Source organism: Syzygium oleosum, unplaced genomic scaffold (assembly GCF_021117445.2).
Source record: "Syzygium oleosum isolate NSW1041296 unplaced genomic scaffold, Sole_v2.1 Sole_v2.14, whole genome shotgun sequence".
Classification (NCBI taxonomy): Eukaryota; Viridiplantae; Streptophyta; class Magnoliopsida; order Myrtales; family Myrtaceae; genus Syzygium; species Syzygium oleosum.
This window is the reverse complement of record NW_026607498.1, coordinates 5,232,135-5,248,387: the sequence shown is the minus strand read 5'-3', so window position 1 is coordinate 5,248,387 and position 16,253 is coordinate 5,232,135. Positions and strand designations below refer to the sequence as shown.

General features: G+C 39.7%; 1 protein-coding gene across 2 annotated transcripts in view; it reads left to right on the top strand.

Moving 5' to 3' along the window:
* Positions 1-427: 427 nt before the first annotated feature.
* LOC115691799 (BEACH domain-containing protein C2) overlaps positions 428-16,253 on the top strand; it is a 31,725-nt gene continuing 15,899 nt past the window's right edge. The window contains exons 1-11 of one of the 2 annotated variants that reach the window (XM_030618534.2): positions 428-664; positions 3,147-5,196; positions 6,075-6,862; positions 7,529-8,236; positions 9,190-9,324; positions 10,233-10,337; positions 10,603-10,716; positions 12,301-12,377; positions 13,079-13,160; positions 13,452-13,778; positions 14,243-14,865. In XM_030618534.2, the coding sequence (XP_030474394.2) occupies positions 3,186-5,196; positions 6,075-6,862; positions 7,529-8,236; positions 9,190-9,324; positions 10,233-10,337; positions 10,603-10,716; positions 12,301-12,377; positions 13,079-13,160; positions 13,452-13,778; positions 14,243-14,865 (4,970 nt within the window). In that variant the 5' untranslated portion in view covers positions 428-664; positions 3,147-3,185. Of the gene's footprint in view, positions 665-3,146; positions 5,230-6,074; positions 6,863-7,528; positions 8,237-9,189; positions 9,325-10,232; positions 10,338-10,602; positions 10,717-12,300; positions 12,378-13,078; positions 13,161-13,451; positions 13,779-14,242; positions 14,866-16,253 lie in introns of both variants that reach the window. The other variant, XM_056318089.1, reaches the window with a different exon arrangement.

Here is a 16,253-nt window from a genome sequence, read left to right as displayed (position 1 = left end):
TTAATATAGTCCCTGAACTATATGAAAATGTTCAATATAATCCTTCCATTGGTTCAAGTTCAGGAACTATATCGAACATCTTCGTATAGTTCTGGACTAAATTGAATATGTACAAGAAATTCAAGGACGACATTGAACAAATTAAAAGTTTAGAGATTGCATTGCATATTGGGTTAAAGTTCATGGACGATATCGAACAAATTAAAAGTTTATGAGTATGCCAAAGTTCAGGGATTGTAGTTGTAATTTTCCCTTTAAAGAATTAAAAAAAAGAAGAAGGGGCAAATAGGAACGAGAAAATAGAGAAAAGAAGTAAAAAAGCAAAAGGAGAAAAGCAAAAGCGTGCTTTTACCAAAAGCCCCACGGAAAGGGGCGTTAATTACCATAACCCTTTGACCTTTGCTTCGTCTTCCCCCTCGTGGTTTTTACTTTGGCTGGCTGACCTGCTAAAAATTTTCCATCTCCTCCTCTTCCTCTTCCTTTCTCCCTCGCGCTCACGACGCATTGCTTTCGCAAATTCGCTCGCGCTCTTCGATCTCTCTCCCTCCCCGCAGCATTCTTCCCCGACTGGATTCGTCGATCGCGATCTCGTCCACCGGAGGGAGGCCTCGAATCGGATCGGCAGGGCCGCGCCGCGCCGCGCCAAATCTCTCGTTCGACTGAGGTAACATCGCTCGGCATTTTCGTATGTTTTCCGTCCAAGTGCCATGATTGTCGATCGCGTTCGCACGATCTTTTTCGGCGGGCGGTGTTGCTTGATCCGCGGGAATCTGCGGAGCTCGGAATCGGGCGTGCCGGGATCATTTCCTCGCTCGTCGAATCTCTCGATGCCCCGATGCTCTTAAAGTAGGCGTCTTGCTTGCGTGTTTTGCAATCGTTTGATTTCACATTTTTGTCGGTCGGCTGCGGCTGGTGCGCTGCCTGCCCCTCCAGTGAGGAACGAAGGCCTGCGTGTAATGGGGATCTGTCAAAATCCCTTTTTTTTTTTAAGCTCCTCGTTGTGGTTGGCCGCTTCTCTGTTCTCTCTCTCTCTCTCTCTCTCTCTCGCTGTGATGGCGTCGGAGAGTGTCGCGTACTGGCCCGTCTAGTTTGGCTGAGTTCTCCTTGTTTGGTTAGTGGTGGCGAGGAGAGTGAGCTTTGGAGTTTGGAGTTTTGGTTTCGGGAGCTGTTTTTACGGCAGAGGGAACTTCGATTCGAGAGTGCGCTGTGTCTTAAGTTCGCGAGTTGAATTAATCTAGGAGACACACAGTGCTTTACTTTCATAAACTGCTTACTGGGAGAGGGTTTACGAAGCCTTTATTTTCTCAGTTTTGCTTTAGTTGTGGGCGAAACGGCCATAGCAAAGGGATTTTCAGGTCTCTTCTCTTTGGTGGTTCTGCCAATTTTGTCTCCTAAGAAGACATGATAAGGAAGAAATTGAATGCTTAGGTCCTGTTTGGTATGTGGGAACGAGGATGAAAGAGGAACTGTTCCTTTTCCCTTGGACTTTCCTTATGTTTGGTATGGTTTATTAGATAAGATTCCTTCAGTAGAGAGTGCACATTTCATTTCCTATATGAAAGTTTTGAAAATAATATATCCAACGGGTACCCTTTCTTTTTTTTCTCACTTGTGCACATCCTTTCTATGTCACAACCTAAAATAGAAATTGAAGTCACCATTACTCTTTCTATTCCATCGTTTTGTTGTTCCACTTTCACCCTACGCCTTAGATAAGAGCTGATATAGAATGGATCATAATGTCATATAAGGATTTTTATAGCTGACCCAACATAGTGGGATAAGGCGTAGTTAATGTAGCTGCTGCTGCTGTTCTAGCTATCATAAGAGCACATTTTTGCTAAGAGGTGGACTATTATTCCATTGATTTTGATTTCGAGATTTCATGCTAGATGAGTTAGGTTTGAGGACTCACTTCGCTTGGATTCTCCTTTATCCTATTTGTTAGAGCATGTAACCATAAACCACTCCTTCGCCTTCCTTTAGCAACTTAAACATTGAAATCAGTCAACATTGGTTTAATGTATACATGATTGAAGCAGGATAATCCTTTGTCCACGCTTTAGTCTTTGGTAAATCCAAGTCTACATGTAAGGGCGAGTGTTAGAGCGTGCAAATATCGATCCATGTCTTTGTTTAAGCCTTTAGATTATGAACAGTGATATCTATTTCTACACAATTTGATGAATTGGCTTGGGTACACTAAGCTATTTGCTTATTTCATCTGTGCCAATTTTCTTAGAGATTCTTTATGAGAACTTAAACACCTAGGGAGTTTTGAAAACTGAGAAAATCTTTCAAAACTAGGAATTCTTTTTCCCGCCTTTGTTTATGTGGAATGTGGACTGATCTAGACAACCATATTTTGTTCATTGTGTTTTTTTTTTTTTGGGGGGGGGGGGGGTTTGAGAGATAGAATCTATTTGTATATGTTTATGTGGAGCATAATGAGGATGGAAATCATTAATTATATTTCTTTAAAACTACATTATCCCCAAGGGAGCCAAAAGTGATTAAGAGAAAGTACGGGAAAAGAACACTGATGGTGCCATAACTTTCATACAGCTCACTTTGGTGCTGTAACTTTCGTAAGATGCTCTACCTTTTAAGCAATCGTTCAAGTGTTGCAACTTTTAAGAATTGATCACTTACGTTACATTGGCGATTTTCTTGTCGGAAAATCCTACTTGAAGATGCTATGTGGGCTGGAAATTAATGTCAAGTAGGATTTTCCGGCAAGAAAATTGCCAAGGTGACATAAGTGATTTGTTTTTAAAAGTTATTGACACTTAAATGATCGCTTGCAAAACTATGGCACCAAAGTGAGCTCTGTACGAATGTTATGACACTTTTAGTGTCCTTATCCTGAGAAAGTATTGTGTCTTTGCATGTTTGGGCTGTGTTGTCAATGGGAAATCGTATAGCAAATATCTATTAAACTATACTGTCGTGACCATTTGATGTCATTCAACTATGAAGATTGCTTGCGTCTCCACTTCAAATCTGTTTCCGTTTCCAAGTCTGTTGAAAAAGAGAGTTAGTATGCAATACCGTTGCACAGTCATAGAGGCACAACATTCTGATTCATTGTTTTGTTAGTTCCTCTGCCCTTCACTCATTTTTTTTTTTTTGTGTCTTATTCTAAGTGGCATGATCGTCAGATGGAGTGAAAGTTGACTCAGTCTATGGACAACACAATGGAAGAAGAAGAATATACTAAAGAGCTAAATGAACCTTCCAAAGATTTGGGTGATATTGGACAGATAGAGGATATTGCAGGACCATTACACCAAGCTCATGATATAAAGAATGATGGTGCAACAGAGGTAGAAAATAACGTCATCGGGGAAGGAATTGATTCTATAGCTGCAATCACGGATGAAGACCATTTTGAGCAGGTTTCTTTGAAAGATCAAGAAAACTCTTTTGGCGAAAACCATGAAAGTTTAATAGATTCAAACAGGTCATCAACTTCAGACAATGTTAGACACACGTCTGTGTCATACTCAGCAGAGTTTGACTCTTCACCTGTTGCTGAAATACACCATCGCCAGTCCACATCAAGTCCTGAGCCTGAGAGGCAGATGGTCGATGCCATAAAGCAGTCATCCTCTGCAACCAGTCTTGATTCAGCTTTTCATGGAGATGTTGGATTCTCTGCTGTTGATTCCCCACAAAAGAATAAATTAAGAGCTGTTATGCCAAATGTATCTCCAGAGTTGTTGCATTTGGTGGATTCTGCAATCATGGGGAAGCCTGAGAGCTTAGAAAAGCTGAAGAATATCGTTAGTGGCGATGAGAATTTTGGATCTGGAGATGAAATGGATAGTATCGCCTTCTTGGTAGTTGATTCTCTTATTGCCACGATGGGTGGTGTAGAGAGTTTTGAAGAAGATGAAGACAACAATCCCCCAAGTGTGATGTTAAACTCGCGGGCGGCCATTGTGGCAGGTGAGCTTATTCCTTGGCTTCCTTGGGTGGGAGATAGTGATAAATTTATGTCCCCTAGGACAAGGATGGTCAGAGGACTACTTGCTATATTACGGGCATGTACTAGAAACAGAGCAATGTGCTCCATTGCTGGTTTGTTGGGTGTTCTGTTGATATCTGCCGAGAGGATTTTTCTCCGGGAAGATAATTCAACTGAGGCAACGACATGGGATGGAACTCCTTTATGCTACTGCATTCAATACTTGGCTGGGCATTCACTTAGTGTTGTCGATTTGCATAGATGGTTTCAAGTCATTAATAGGACGCTGAACACTGAATGGTCAAAAAGATTAATGCTTGGATTGGAGAAGGCTATGGGTGGGAAGGAGTCAAGGGGGCCTGCATGTACATTCGAGTTTGATGGCGAAAGCTCTGGCCTGCTTGGTCCTGGAGAGAGCCGTTGGCCATTTATGAATGGATACGGTTTTGCAACGTGGATATATATTGAATCTTTTGCAGATACATTAAATGCTGCAACTGCTGCAGCAGCAATTGCTGCTGCAGCTGCAGCTAAGTCTGGCAAATCATCAGCCATGTCTGCAGCTGCTGCTGCCAGTGCACTGGCTGGTGAAGGCACTGCACACATGCCAAGGTTGTTCAGTTTCCTGTCGGCTGATAATCAGGGGGTGGAGGCCTACTTTCATGCCCAGTTTCTAGTTGTTGAATGTGGTAGTGGAAAGGGCAAGAAGGCCTCTTTGCATTTTACTCATGCATTTAAGCCGCAATGCTGGTATTTCATTGGTCTCGAACATACAAGCAAGCAGGGGATTCTTGGGAAAGCAGACAGTGAGCTCAGGTTGTATATTGATGGATCTTTGTATGAAAGTCGCCCTTTTGAATTCCCTCGAATTTCTAAGCCCCTTTCTTTTTGCTGTATTGGAACAAATCCACCCCCTACTATGGCTGGTTTACAAAGACGTCGCCGCCAATGCCCTTTGTTTGCTGAGATGGGGCCTGTTTATATTTTCAAGGAACCAATTGGCCCTGAGAGGATGGCGCGCTTAGCTTCTAGAGGGGGGGATGTGCTGCCTGCATTTGGCTCAGGAGCTGGGTTGCCTTGGCTGGCGACAAATGACCATGTGCGAAATATGGCTGAAGCAAGTGCTGTTCTTGATACTGAAATTGGAGGATGCATCCACCTTCTCTATCATCCCAGTCTACTCACCGGCCGATTTTGTCCAGATGCTTCTCCCAGTGGCGCTGCTGGTATGTCATTCATTTCTCTGTTAACTATCAAGAGTAGGTGCTCTACTTGGTATCGTGCTTCAATGTTATTGCAGTGATACTTTTATAGAGTGTTTGTGCCTTGCTATCTGAATTTGTGAAATCCTGATGACTGAGGTATAGGCTTGTCGGAGTTACCTTTCGCAATACTTTAATACAAATGGAAGAATTGCTTGTGTAAGAAAATATGGCCTCTCACCATTACCTTGTTTTGAATATGCTCCTATAAATTCTGTATTGTGTTTGGTTTTATCATTACCACTAATCAAGCAAGCCTTGTCTCTTTTGGTTTTTCTCCATGGTTATGCCCTTGCAAGCTGGTATCCATATAATGAGGACAGCTAGAAATTCTTGAAGTATTTCTTGCGGAGATATCAGCATTATATACAGGCCATGCCTCTTTAGGAAGCAGATGAGTTAGCAAAATCCTGTTAGTTTGAAAATTGAATGAAGAGTGATGATATTTAGGAGTGGATGGAGAAAATTTTATGTGTGGTTCTTAAGGGGCAAGGGACATAGAAAAGGTAGGAGGAGAGAGAAGCTGTAGCATATTCAATTTGAATAACCATAAATGTTGACTAATTTGGCTAACATTGAACTTGGTAAAATGAAATGGTTGAATAATTGAAAAATGAGATTCAAAGTCTGCTAAGGCATGTCTGTCTTGATCTCATGATTATCACTAGGTTGTGTGTTTAATGTAGGGTACCTTTTGGGATCTATCCTAACTCATGAATAATTTTTTCTTAAGCTTGGCTTAGTTTGTTGCAACAATTCTTCGATTATGGAAAGCTTTGCGTTGCATCCTGTCATCCATCTTGATGGAGCGTGATTCATGAAGTTTCTTTTGGGTGCTTCAGGTACACTCAGACGACCAGTGGAGGTTCTTGGGCAAGTTCATGTTGCGACTAGAATGCGGCCAGTGGACGCGTTGTGGGCCTTGGCTTATGGTGGTCCCATGTCTTTACTTCCTTTTGTGGTTCCAAGTGTTGATAAAGACAGCCTTGAACCGCAACTAGGGGATCTTCCGCTTTCTTTGGCCACAACTAATCTGGCCGCTCCAATATTCCGTATCATATCCAGAGCTATCCAACATCCTGGGAACAACGAAGAGTTGTGTCGTGTTAGGGGACCTGAAGTTCTCTCCAGACTTCTAGACCACCTTTTGCAAACCTTGTCAGCAATCAATGTTGGCCATAGTGATGGTGTAGCAGACGAGGAACTTGTTGCAGCGATTGTCTCCTTATGTCAGTCTCAAAAGATTAACCATACTCTCAAAGTACAGCTTTTTAGTAGGCTGCTGTTGGATCTAAAAATTTGGAGCTTGTGCAACTATGGTTTGCAGAAGAAGCTTCTTTCTTCACTAGCAGACATGGTTTTTACAGAGTCATCGGTGATGCGAGATGCCAATGCTATTCAAGTGCTTCTTGATGGCTGCAGAAAATGCTATTGGACAATCTGCGAAAAGGACTCTGTCAATAACTTTTCTATAAATGATACAACCCGGCCAGTAGGTGAAGTCAATGCTTTAGTAGATGAACTCTTGGTGATCATTGAGCTTTTAATTGGTTCAGCACCTCCATCAATAGCTGCAGATGACATTCGGTGCCTGCTTGGTTTCTTGGTTGATTGTCCCCAGCCCAATCAGGTAAAGTGTTGTCCTGGAAGATTGAGTTTGTATGAAAAAAGAGCAAATAATTGAGTGAACATGTAGTCTCTTTGTTGAGTACTGATTTGTACGTTAATTTATTGAGTATACCAAATTAAGTTTTGAGTCGACTGGGTAAAAACTGTCAACGAGCAACAGTTTCTGCCTATTGATAGTCCTCAATTCAAGTTAACATTGTGGTCAAGTTCTTCTTTTCTATGCTACCTTCACTGTTAAGCCCTCTCTTTTTGTTTGCTTAGATAAATAGTCAGATAAAGTTTCTGGACATGCCATTCTTTTTATTGGTTGACACTGTAACATGGAGATAATTGCTCGTAATGAGTACTCTAGTGTTAGAGCAGGAAAAATGGTGATTTGATGTTCATCTGTAGTTGGGTTTGAAATCTGATTATCTCCAATCTTTCTGGTCTTTGTCGAATAAAGTAGCATGTTATCCCTGCTAGCATGAAATAATCTGTATTTTGACACTTTTGTGGTAAGTCTTGCTTGATAGTGGCAGTGTTAGTTTGGGCGTTACTCATCCACTGGATTATGTCCTGCGTAGTTGACTTTACGATTCACTACAAAGGCAATCCTTCTCATTTGTAATATGTCCTAGAAATAAATGTTTCATTTGTACAATGACTTGTTGTAATACCTGTTCAGGTTGCCAGGGTGTTGCATCTGGTCTACAGATTGGTGATACAGCCTAATACATCTAGAGCTCACATGTTTGCTGAGGCATTCATAGCATGTGGTGGCATAGAAACCCTTCTTGTTTTGTTGCAACGGGAAACAAAAGCTGGCGATGAGAGTATTCCAGAGTTGTCGTCTGAAAATAATGGAAGTCTTTCACCTCCTGGACTGCAACTGGCGAGCAGTAGTGGGTTTTCTGAAGTTAGTCAAGACAATGAAGTAGGTGCTCTGGAAGTGAATGAAGCAATTTCAAACGAGAAGCATCATAATCATTCCCCCACTGGTAGTGGTGGCACTCCGGTTTCTTCAGGCTTGAAGATTGAAAGGATGATATCCGTGTCTGAAAATCCTTTCTTGAAGAATTTGGGGGGTATAACCTTATCAATTAGCGCTGATAATGCGAGGAATAATGTCTACAATGTTGATAAGAGGGATGGAATAGTTGTTGCAATTATTGGGTTATTAGGTGCTTTGGTATCTCTGGGACTACTGAGTTTTGGTTCTCCTGCTCCCTCGGATATGACGACTAATCTTATGGGTAGTGGATTACATGAAGGAGGCAGTACCATGTTTGATGATAGAGTTTCTCTTTTGCTTTTTGCGCTACAAAAAGCAATTCAGGCAGCACCCAACAGGCTACTGACTAACAATGTGTACACGGCTCTGCTGGCAGCCTCGGTATTGCATAGAAAACCTCTTTTATATTATTCTTATTAATGAAAATGGTGGTCCATCAATAATGAGTACTCCAAAAACTCGCCAGAAAGCACCCAGATATGCGAATACAAAAGTTATCTAGCCAAAAAAATATCTTTAAATCCTTGTAAAGTAGGCAATATACCCTTGGCTTGACAACCAGGAAACAAAAGGCTTTTGCTCCTGATTAGCATGAGCAATCATAATTGACAGGCTGTCCTTTTTGTGTGATATGGTGCAACTGGAGTAGTGTGCAATTGAAAATTTATTTTGTTTGTTGCATCTGGTAGTCAAATATCTGTTTTCCTTTTTGCTTTGAGTGGATTCTTACCTTTCTCTTCTCAAGTCTTCATATGCTTGTCCTTGTGTTCCCTTTGCTTTATTATCATGGTGTCACCCCATGTTCAGTACTTAAGAAATTGTCATCCTTGTGATTATGATGGAAGCCATCTGTTATATTCTAGGTCGGAGAGAATAAGATCTGTATTATCTATTCTGACATATCAAGTACAACCGTCCTGGTTTCTATCATTTCCGGATGTCCCCAATTAGAGATATAAACCAGATGAAAGTTGCACTGAAAACATTGTCGAGTCCAAGTAAAAGCCTTGCTGCTAGTGTAGATTTCGTGCAGATGTGTAATTGGTCTACAAGCTCAAGAGCACTTTCTGTATCATAAGCATCGATTGTTGGTATGATACTGAAGAGAGCTCTGCCTGAAATACTACTTGATGAGTTCGGGTTGTGAAATGAACTTTCAGCTGCACAATTTTTTTTTCCTGCCACCATGTCCACATTTTGAGTCAAAATATATGTTACACCCTGTACAGGCAGGGTCGGATTATCTTAACTGTGTATATCAGGTTATTTAACATAAGCAATAGGTATGGCATATGAATTTGAGTTGCTTACTTGAACATCTTTTTTCATTTCAGATAAATGCTTCTTCAACAGATGATGGGCTTAATTTTTATGACTCTGGTCATCGCTTTGAGCACTCCCAGCTGCTATTGGTCCTTTTACGGTCACTTCCCTACACTTCCAGGTCCTTGCAGAGCAGGGCCATGCAGGTAACGTTCGTGTATACTTTATTCACCTCAATGGCCTAGTCATTTTGGCTTCTTTTCCCTTTGATGGTATTTAAGCTTGTGTGAGTTGTCCGTGCAACCGTAAGTTTTTTACTTGAACCTACATCATGGAAGTTTTAATATTCAGAATTCCAGTGAGCTTGTTGAGGAACATACATAATTGTTTTGTGTGCTTCCTGACGATAATCGTTGGACTAGTTCTTCTGAGGAGGAATTTTTATTAAAGGTTGGGCAAGTGGGTAGTATTTTATCATTCTTTACTCTTTAGGAAGCCAACACTCACTTTCTAGTGTCATACTCCCTATATTGGTGCAAATTATGGTAAGATAAAATGATCTATTTGCTGAATGAGGTGGGATTAAAGATTCATCTCTTATTTTTGTTGCTTAATTAGGTAGAAAACTTTTTTTTATATCAAAAACTAGGATAATACTTGCTGGATATGAGCTAGAAGCTTGGGTTTTGCAAATGATAAATGCAATTTTATCGAGATTATGCAAGTCTAATGTTAGTCTATGATTCCTTGAGCTGTTCAACAGCGGTGGGTCTTCTTCTGTTTGATTTACACTATGCAAAGGCTTGTTCAAAGTTTGATAGTTCTTCTCACTGGATATATCGCTGGATACAAGAAGCGTACGACTAGATTTTAGGTTTTCTTCCTTTACATCTTGAACCTGTGCCCATTTTTGGTTGTTAACAGCTCAAGATGTTCCAGCAAGTTGCTTCTATCCCTTACTTGCTGGCTAGATGCAACATATTGGGTGTTCTCACAGTGTTTCTTAAATCTTTTTCCCCCATTGTTTTCCTAGAAGAGTCGATGATATCCTCTAGAAAAAGTAGTGTTTCTGATTCTCTTGCCTGAGCAATTTTCTTTTTCTATACGATTTCAGGATCTTCTGTTTTTGGCTTGCAGTCATCCAGAAAATAGAAATAGTCTGATTACAATGGAGGAATGGCCCGAGTGGATCCTTGAAATCCTTATCTCCAATTATGAGGTACTATTGGCTATTTCAGTCAAGTTGCTTGCTAGACAAGCAGTCTTAACTTATCATGCTTGCACCAGATAACTAGCATGCTGACAAGAAATTCTGTTATATTTTCTATTTTATTTTTGAAGAAGCAAGATGTAGGTATTTGCAGAATGTAAGAATTTTCAGTATTCAGAAAGACATATTTTCAACTTCTAGTTCACTATTTCTTGTTTCAAGAGATGCCTTCTCTTTGGGAGGTGATGCCTATCATAATTACTTGATTTTTCAGATGGGTGCCGTTAACCACTCTACTTCACCAAGCTTAGGAGATATAGAGGATCTTATACACAACTTCTTGATAATCATCTTAGAGTATTCAATGCGCCAGAAGGATGGTTGGAAGGTTTGTCTTATTATATAACCGGATGATACCTCTTTTTTCCAACTTAATATAAGGTTCTTGATGTTGATGTTGTATGGCATTTCATATTTTTCAGTGTTGGGGCCAGTGGTCCTTGATAGTTGCATCCTTGCTGTTGTTTCTTGGCATACTTTGGCACATTGTGCTTACAGAATACTGGATCTTTATTGTTCCAGGTGGCGGTTCTTTACTTAATTTGACCCAGCCAAAGACTGGCATTTCATTATAGCTTCAATATATGAAATTTGCTTCCATTTTCGGAACCCTTTTCTAAGATTGACTTGAATGTATGCCAAAGTAATTGACTAGAATGATCACCACAGCTAGGCCTTTTATGCTGTAGAGTATGTACAGATTCTTTGGTTAAACTGTAATTCTGATAATTCTTTAATTTACTTGACTCCCTCCAAGATGTTTAATTCAATAAATGTCGTGTACTGTATTTAAAATGTAGCAAGGGGCTACCATCAAGGTAGTCAAACTTGCTTTGTTAACAAGGATGGTGAGGTCCTATCTAAAATTTCACCATACTGAATGTATGAGAAAACTCCAAACTGAAAATTGATCAAGAGACAAATTTAATTTCACAATTCTCATAGAATCAGTTCCCCTAACCATGCCATAACACATGCAAAAAAGAACCATAACATCATATACCCTTATTCCTTCAGGTTCAAATCAGACAAATAGCATCATGTAGCTAAAAAAGTTAAATTCCATTCAAATCATAAGTGTAAATTAAGATGTCAAGCATTATTTTATTTAGGGTGTGATTTACTTTCGAATTTTCATTTACTGCAGAAACAACGTTTACCCTTTCAAAGTGAAAAAGAAACAATAAGCAAGGAACCAAGGCGGTACTACAACTGTAACAAAAACTAAGAAGAAACTTCAAAGTCTAACCTATTATCCAAATTGGAAAGTGGTTTTATGGGAACTCAATAACTCAAAACATGTTGCCATCTATTCTGTACATCAAAGAAATTTGATTCTAAACTCTCAAAACCTCTCACATTTCTCTCCCTCCAAGTAAGGCAGAGCATTACTGGAGGGATTGCAGAAAATATTGTTCTTCGCTCTTTGTTATTTACATAACAAACCCATTCCAAGCCCAAAGTTCTTCCCTAACCATAGAATCCTCAACCCAATAAATTGCTGATAGTCCACATGGTTTACCCTAGTTTTCTCACTCTGGGGCAGTGAATTAGGATGTGGACATCTGACCTAGATGCACGCTTACATGAGTTTATTATAAAAGTAATCTTTTCCTAAGAATATTTGATTGTTCTGGGATTGTGACTTATTTTATTGTAAAGCTTCATCAATGATATTTTCATACTTGTGTTGCAAGGCAACCTATTTTATGACTTGCTTGGTTGGTTGTGCTTTAGAAATGGCCTGCCATGAACTATAGTAACGTAGATGGCATGCCGAGGTGATTTGTTTGTGTTGCTACCAAGAGACGAGTGTTTCTCTTTGTTGACTGGTGGATTTGTGTATTTTACATGTTTATGACTTAAAGCAGTTTCAGTTGTGCAGTTTGCTTAGTAGTTCTTTCTCTTGCAGGATATTGAAGCTACAATTCACTGTGCTGAATGGCTCTCTATAGTTGGTGGTTCTAGTACAGGAGATCAACGAATTAGGTATCAGTATTTTTCTGGTTGTTGCTTTCGTACTTATTTTGTTTTTTAAGTATCTAAAATGGAGGATTTACGGTTGATTATCCTTGAAATGACAAATTAGTGTCGTTGCTAATGGCAGCAATAACTTTACTTTCACACCTTATGCATAAAGTCACAATGCTCTGTTTATGCAGCTGCGTTTTCACCTTTTGGTTTGACTTCATTGGTAGGGAGTGGTCTTGACACATTTTAATCGATCAATTAACTATTCAGTAATTTTCTGCTTCTCAAACGTTTATCTAGTTATTGGTGATTCTAGACTCGTTTGCAATTCAAGATTTATGAAATGTGTATTATTCTTTAAAAAACAAATTGTTTCTCAGTCTTGTGATGTAGCTTACAAGAGTAGGAAAATCATCAATGAGTTAGTGTAAAGTGCACTAAATATTCATTTTTAATTGTACAGGACCGAGATTATATGTTTTCATTATCTGACAGAAATTAGTCACTGTAGATCAAAGAAAAATCTTACTGGTTTAACTTAAGCTATGATTGAACACATCTCATGCTAATATAGGGTAATCTAATTTGCTTGTATGATTTAACTTAAATGGAAAATGGCCTGAATATGTTTAATAACAAAACACTTAGTTATCTTTTTTGTCAAATCATACTTATTGGTTCCCTTGCATGCAATGTGTAACTTTCATGGTTCTCTGAAGACGTGAGGAATCCTTGCCTATTTTCAAGAGAAGGCTTCTGGGTGGTTTGCTGGACTTTGCTGCTAGAGAATTACAAGTTCAGGTAAAGCCTAGAAGTTTGTTTCATCATTGCATTTAAGTTTTCTTGATAAGCTGAAGTCAGTCATTATCTGTTGACTAGAAAGACCTCCTTAATTAACGTGACGTGATATGCCATATCCTCAGTCTCTTGTCTCAAGCATTCTGTTTTGGTTTTTCATGCCACTTGTGGAATTCACTGATAATGTTTTTGTGCTGCTGTTCCTTTAGCATAGTTATATATGCTTTAGACCTTTTGATGAAAAATAGGGTGAAAAGTTTAACATCTTTCCTAAATGTGTCACTTGTGCAACAGACTCAAGTTATTGCCGCAGCAGCTGCTGGTGTTGCAGCCGAGGGGTTATCCCCAAAAGAGGCAAAAGTGGAAGCAGAGAATGCTGCACAGCTCTCTGTGGCTCTTGTAGAGAATGCAATAGTGATGTTGATGCTCGTTGAAGATCATTTACGATTGCAAAGCAAATTATCTAATGCATCAAGGGCCACTGATATTTCCCCTTCTCCCCTTTCGCTTGTATCTCCATTGGGTAATCGCTCAAATTCATCAACAAATATTGGAGAGTCATCAGAACCTATGGATGACCGTCGATCATTGTTCAGTGATTCTGCTGGACTCCCTCTTGATGTATGTATTATGTCAAGATTTGCTAGAACAAACGGTCTATTTTCACTTGTATATGTTTTCTGTTTATGTACTTATTTTCTTTTGCGCCGTTCTCTTTCATTTATTTGTGAAATTGAATAGTTTTTATTAAAAGCTGCGTATCCAATCGTTTTCCATAAATCAAGTGAATTGTTGGAAAGTCTGGGAAAACGAGCTATTCTTCTAACCATTTGCCTGTTAGTTTTATGTTTTACTAAAATGTAAGAAGTCATGCTGCAAGAATCCTTCCTAATTCTTTTCTTCAAATGTAGGAGGAACCTTTACTGAGTGTATCAGCTTTCCTGTTACTTTTGTGAATAGTAGTTCTCTACCTCGGTGTACGCTGAAAAGGAGTACTGTCGTTAATTAGTTTTCTGTATCTTTCCTGTTATTTTGTGGACACATTCCTTTATCTTATTGTGGAATCGGCAATTATCTTCTTTCAGGTGCTTGCTTCTATGGCTGATGCAAATGGTCAAATATCTACTGCAGTTATGGAGCGTCTGACTGCTGCAGCTGCAGCTGAGCCTTATGAATCTGTTTCCTGTGCTTTTGTGTCTTATGGCAGCTGTGCAGTTGATTTAGCGGAGGGTTGGAAATTTAGGAGCCGGCTATGGTATGGTGTCGGCCTTCCGTCAAAAGCCTCTGTCCTTGGCGGTGGAGGTAGTGGCTGGGAATGCTGGAAGTCTGCTTTGGAAAAAGATGCAAATGGAAACTGGATTGAACTTCCATTGGTAAAGAAGTCAGTTGCCATGCTTCAAGCTCTATTACTGGATGAGTCTGGACTTGGGGGTGGTCTTGGTATTGGCGGAGGATCAGGCACTGGTATGGGAGGAATGGCAGCGCTCTACCACTTACTAGACAGTGATCAGCCATTCTTATGCATGCTCAGAATGGTCCTTCTTTCAATGAGGGAAGAGGATGATGGTGAAGATAGTATGCTACTGAGGAATATTAGCATAGAAGATGGTGTATCAGATGCATCAAATCGCATGGTGGGCAACCTCATGACTCTAGATAGCAATTCTCGAATGTCAACACGGAAACCACGCTCAGCTTTGCTCTGGAGGTACACAGAAAATACAATTTTTCATGTTTCCTAAGCACTGCAGGATTGTTCCTGACTTTTACTTGTGTTCTCTTAAGAAAAAGAAGGAAAGAAAAGGGTTCTCCTAAGTCCTAATGCTCTTGCCTTCACATGTTACTTCATAAAAATTGAAGCATTGTTCTTGAACTCTATGGAAATTTATAATGATGATGTGGCAACACCAATTATCTGAAAGCTTCATTGTGTTAACTGTGTGTCCTAAACATTAGATGGTGCAAATCTTGGGTTTGGGTTGCAGGTTTTGTTACAATATGGGAATTTCATCAGCTTGAATATTATCTAGTAGTTCTGTACCTATACCATTTCAAATATTATCAACCATAATTTATATAATACTTGTCCAATAGATTAAGAAAATGACAACACCTATATTGGCAAGACTCGAAACCCTTCTCTTTCTCTGTGGAGCTTGTGACGTCCCATGTAGAAGTTGCGAGCCCGGATGAGCGAGGACAATAGATGGTCGGGTGAGGCTGTTGACCTACGGAATGGTGAGGGGCAGGGTGGTGGTGAGTGATGCAGGGGGTAGGACTGGGCAAATCAATGTGGGTGGCTCAGCGATGCTTAGCGGCATGGTGGGGTTGTCTAGATGGTGGCCTAGGGTTGTCTCCGCAGTTGCTGGCTGCAACTAGTGACGGGAGTGGTGCTGGGCTGAGAGAGGGAGGGAGGTTAGGTTTATTTTTCATAAAATATAAGGACAATTTCGGTAAAGCTTGGGTGCTTTGGATGGTGTGGGTTGTTCTAGTCTTGGGGTTAGGTTTATTTTTCATAAAATATAAGGACAATTTCGGTAAAGCTTGGGTGCTTTGGATGGTGTGGGTTGTTCTAGTCTTTCAACTTTGAAAGGTTGAATTTAAAATGTAAACATAGATTTATATATGTGATGAGTTTCAAAATTAGAACTACTTGTTAAATATGTTTAATATTTAAAATTTCAAAATTCAAAATACCCGTTGCTTGATTAAATTTGACATTTTTTTGACAAACCTTAGTGAATTGGAATGCATGTTTGTAGATTCACAATATTTTTTTGCTTGTGTTTACTTGATGTGGAGCTTATTTGGTGCCACATCAACACCATAGGTCCATGTTGTGCCACGTCAGTGTGACGCCATGTTAGCAATTTTGATGGTGTTACTAACGATCATTGACGGAAGGACTTGATTGCACAAATTGAGATAGCTAGAGATTCGATTGCACAATAATAAACTTAGGACCAAAATGTACGAAATAATAAACTTGAAAGATTAGAATTGTACTTAAACCTAAATTTTATAACGATCAATAATATACTAGGAAATTTGAAAATAGTAAAATCATTGTGTGGTAAATACCATACATTGCCGGTA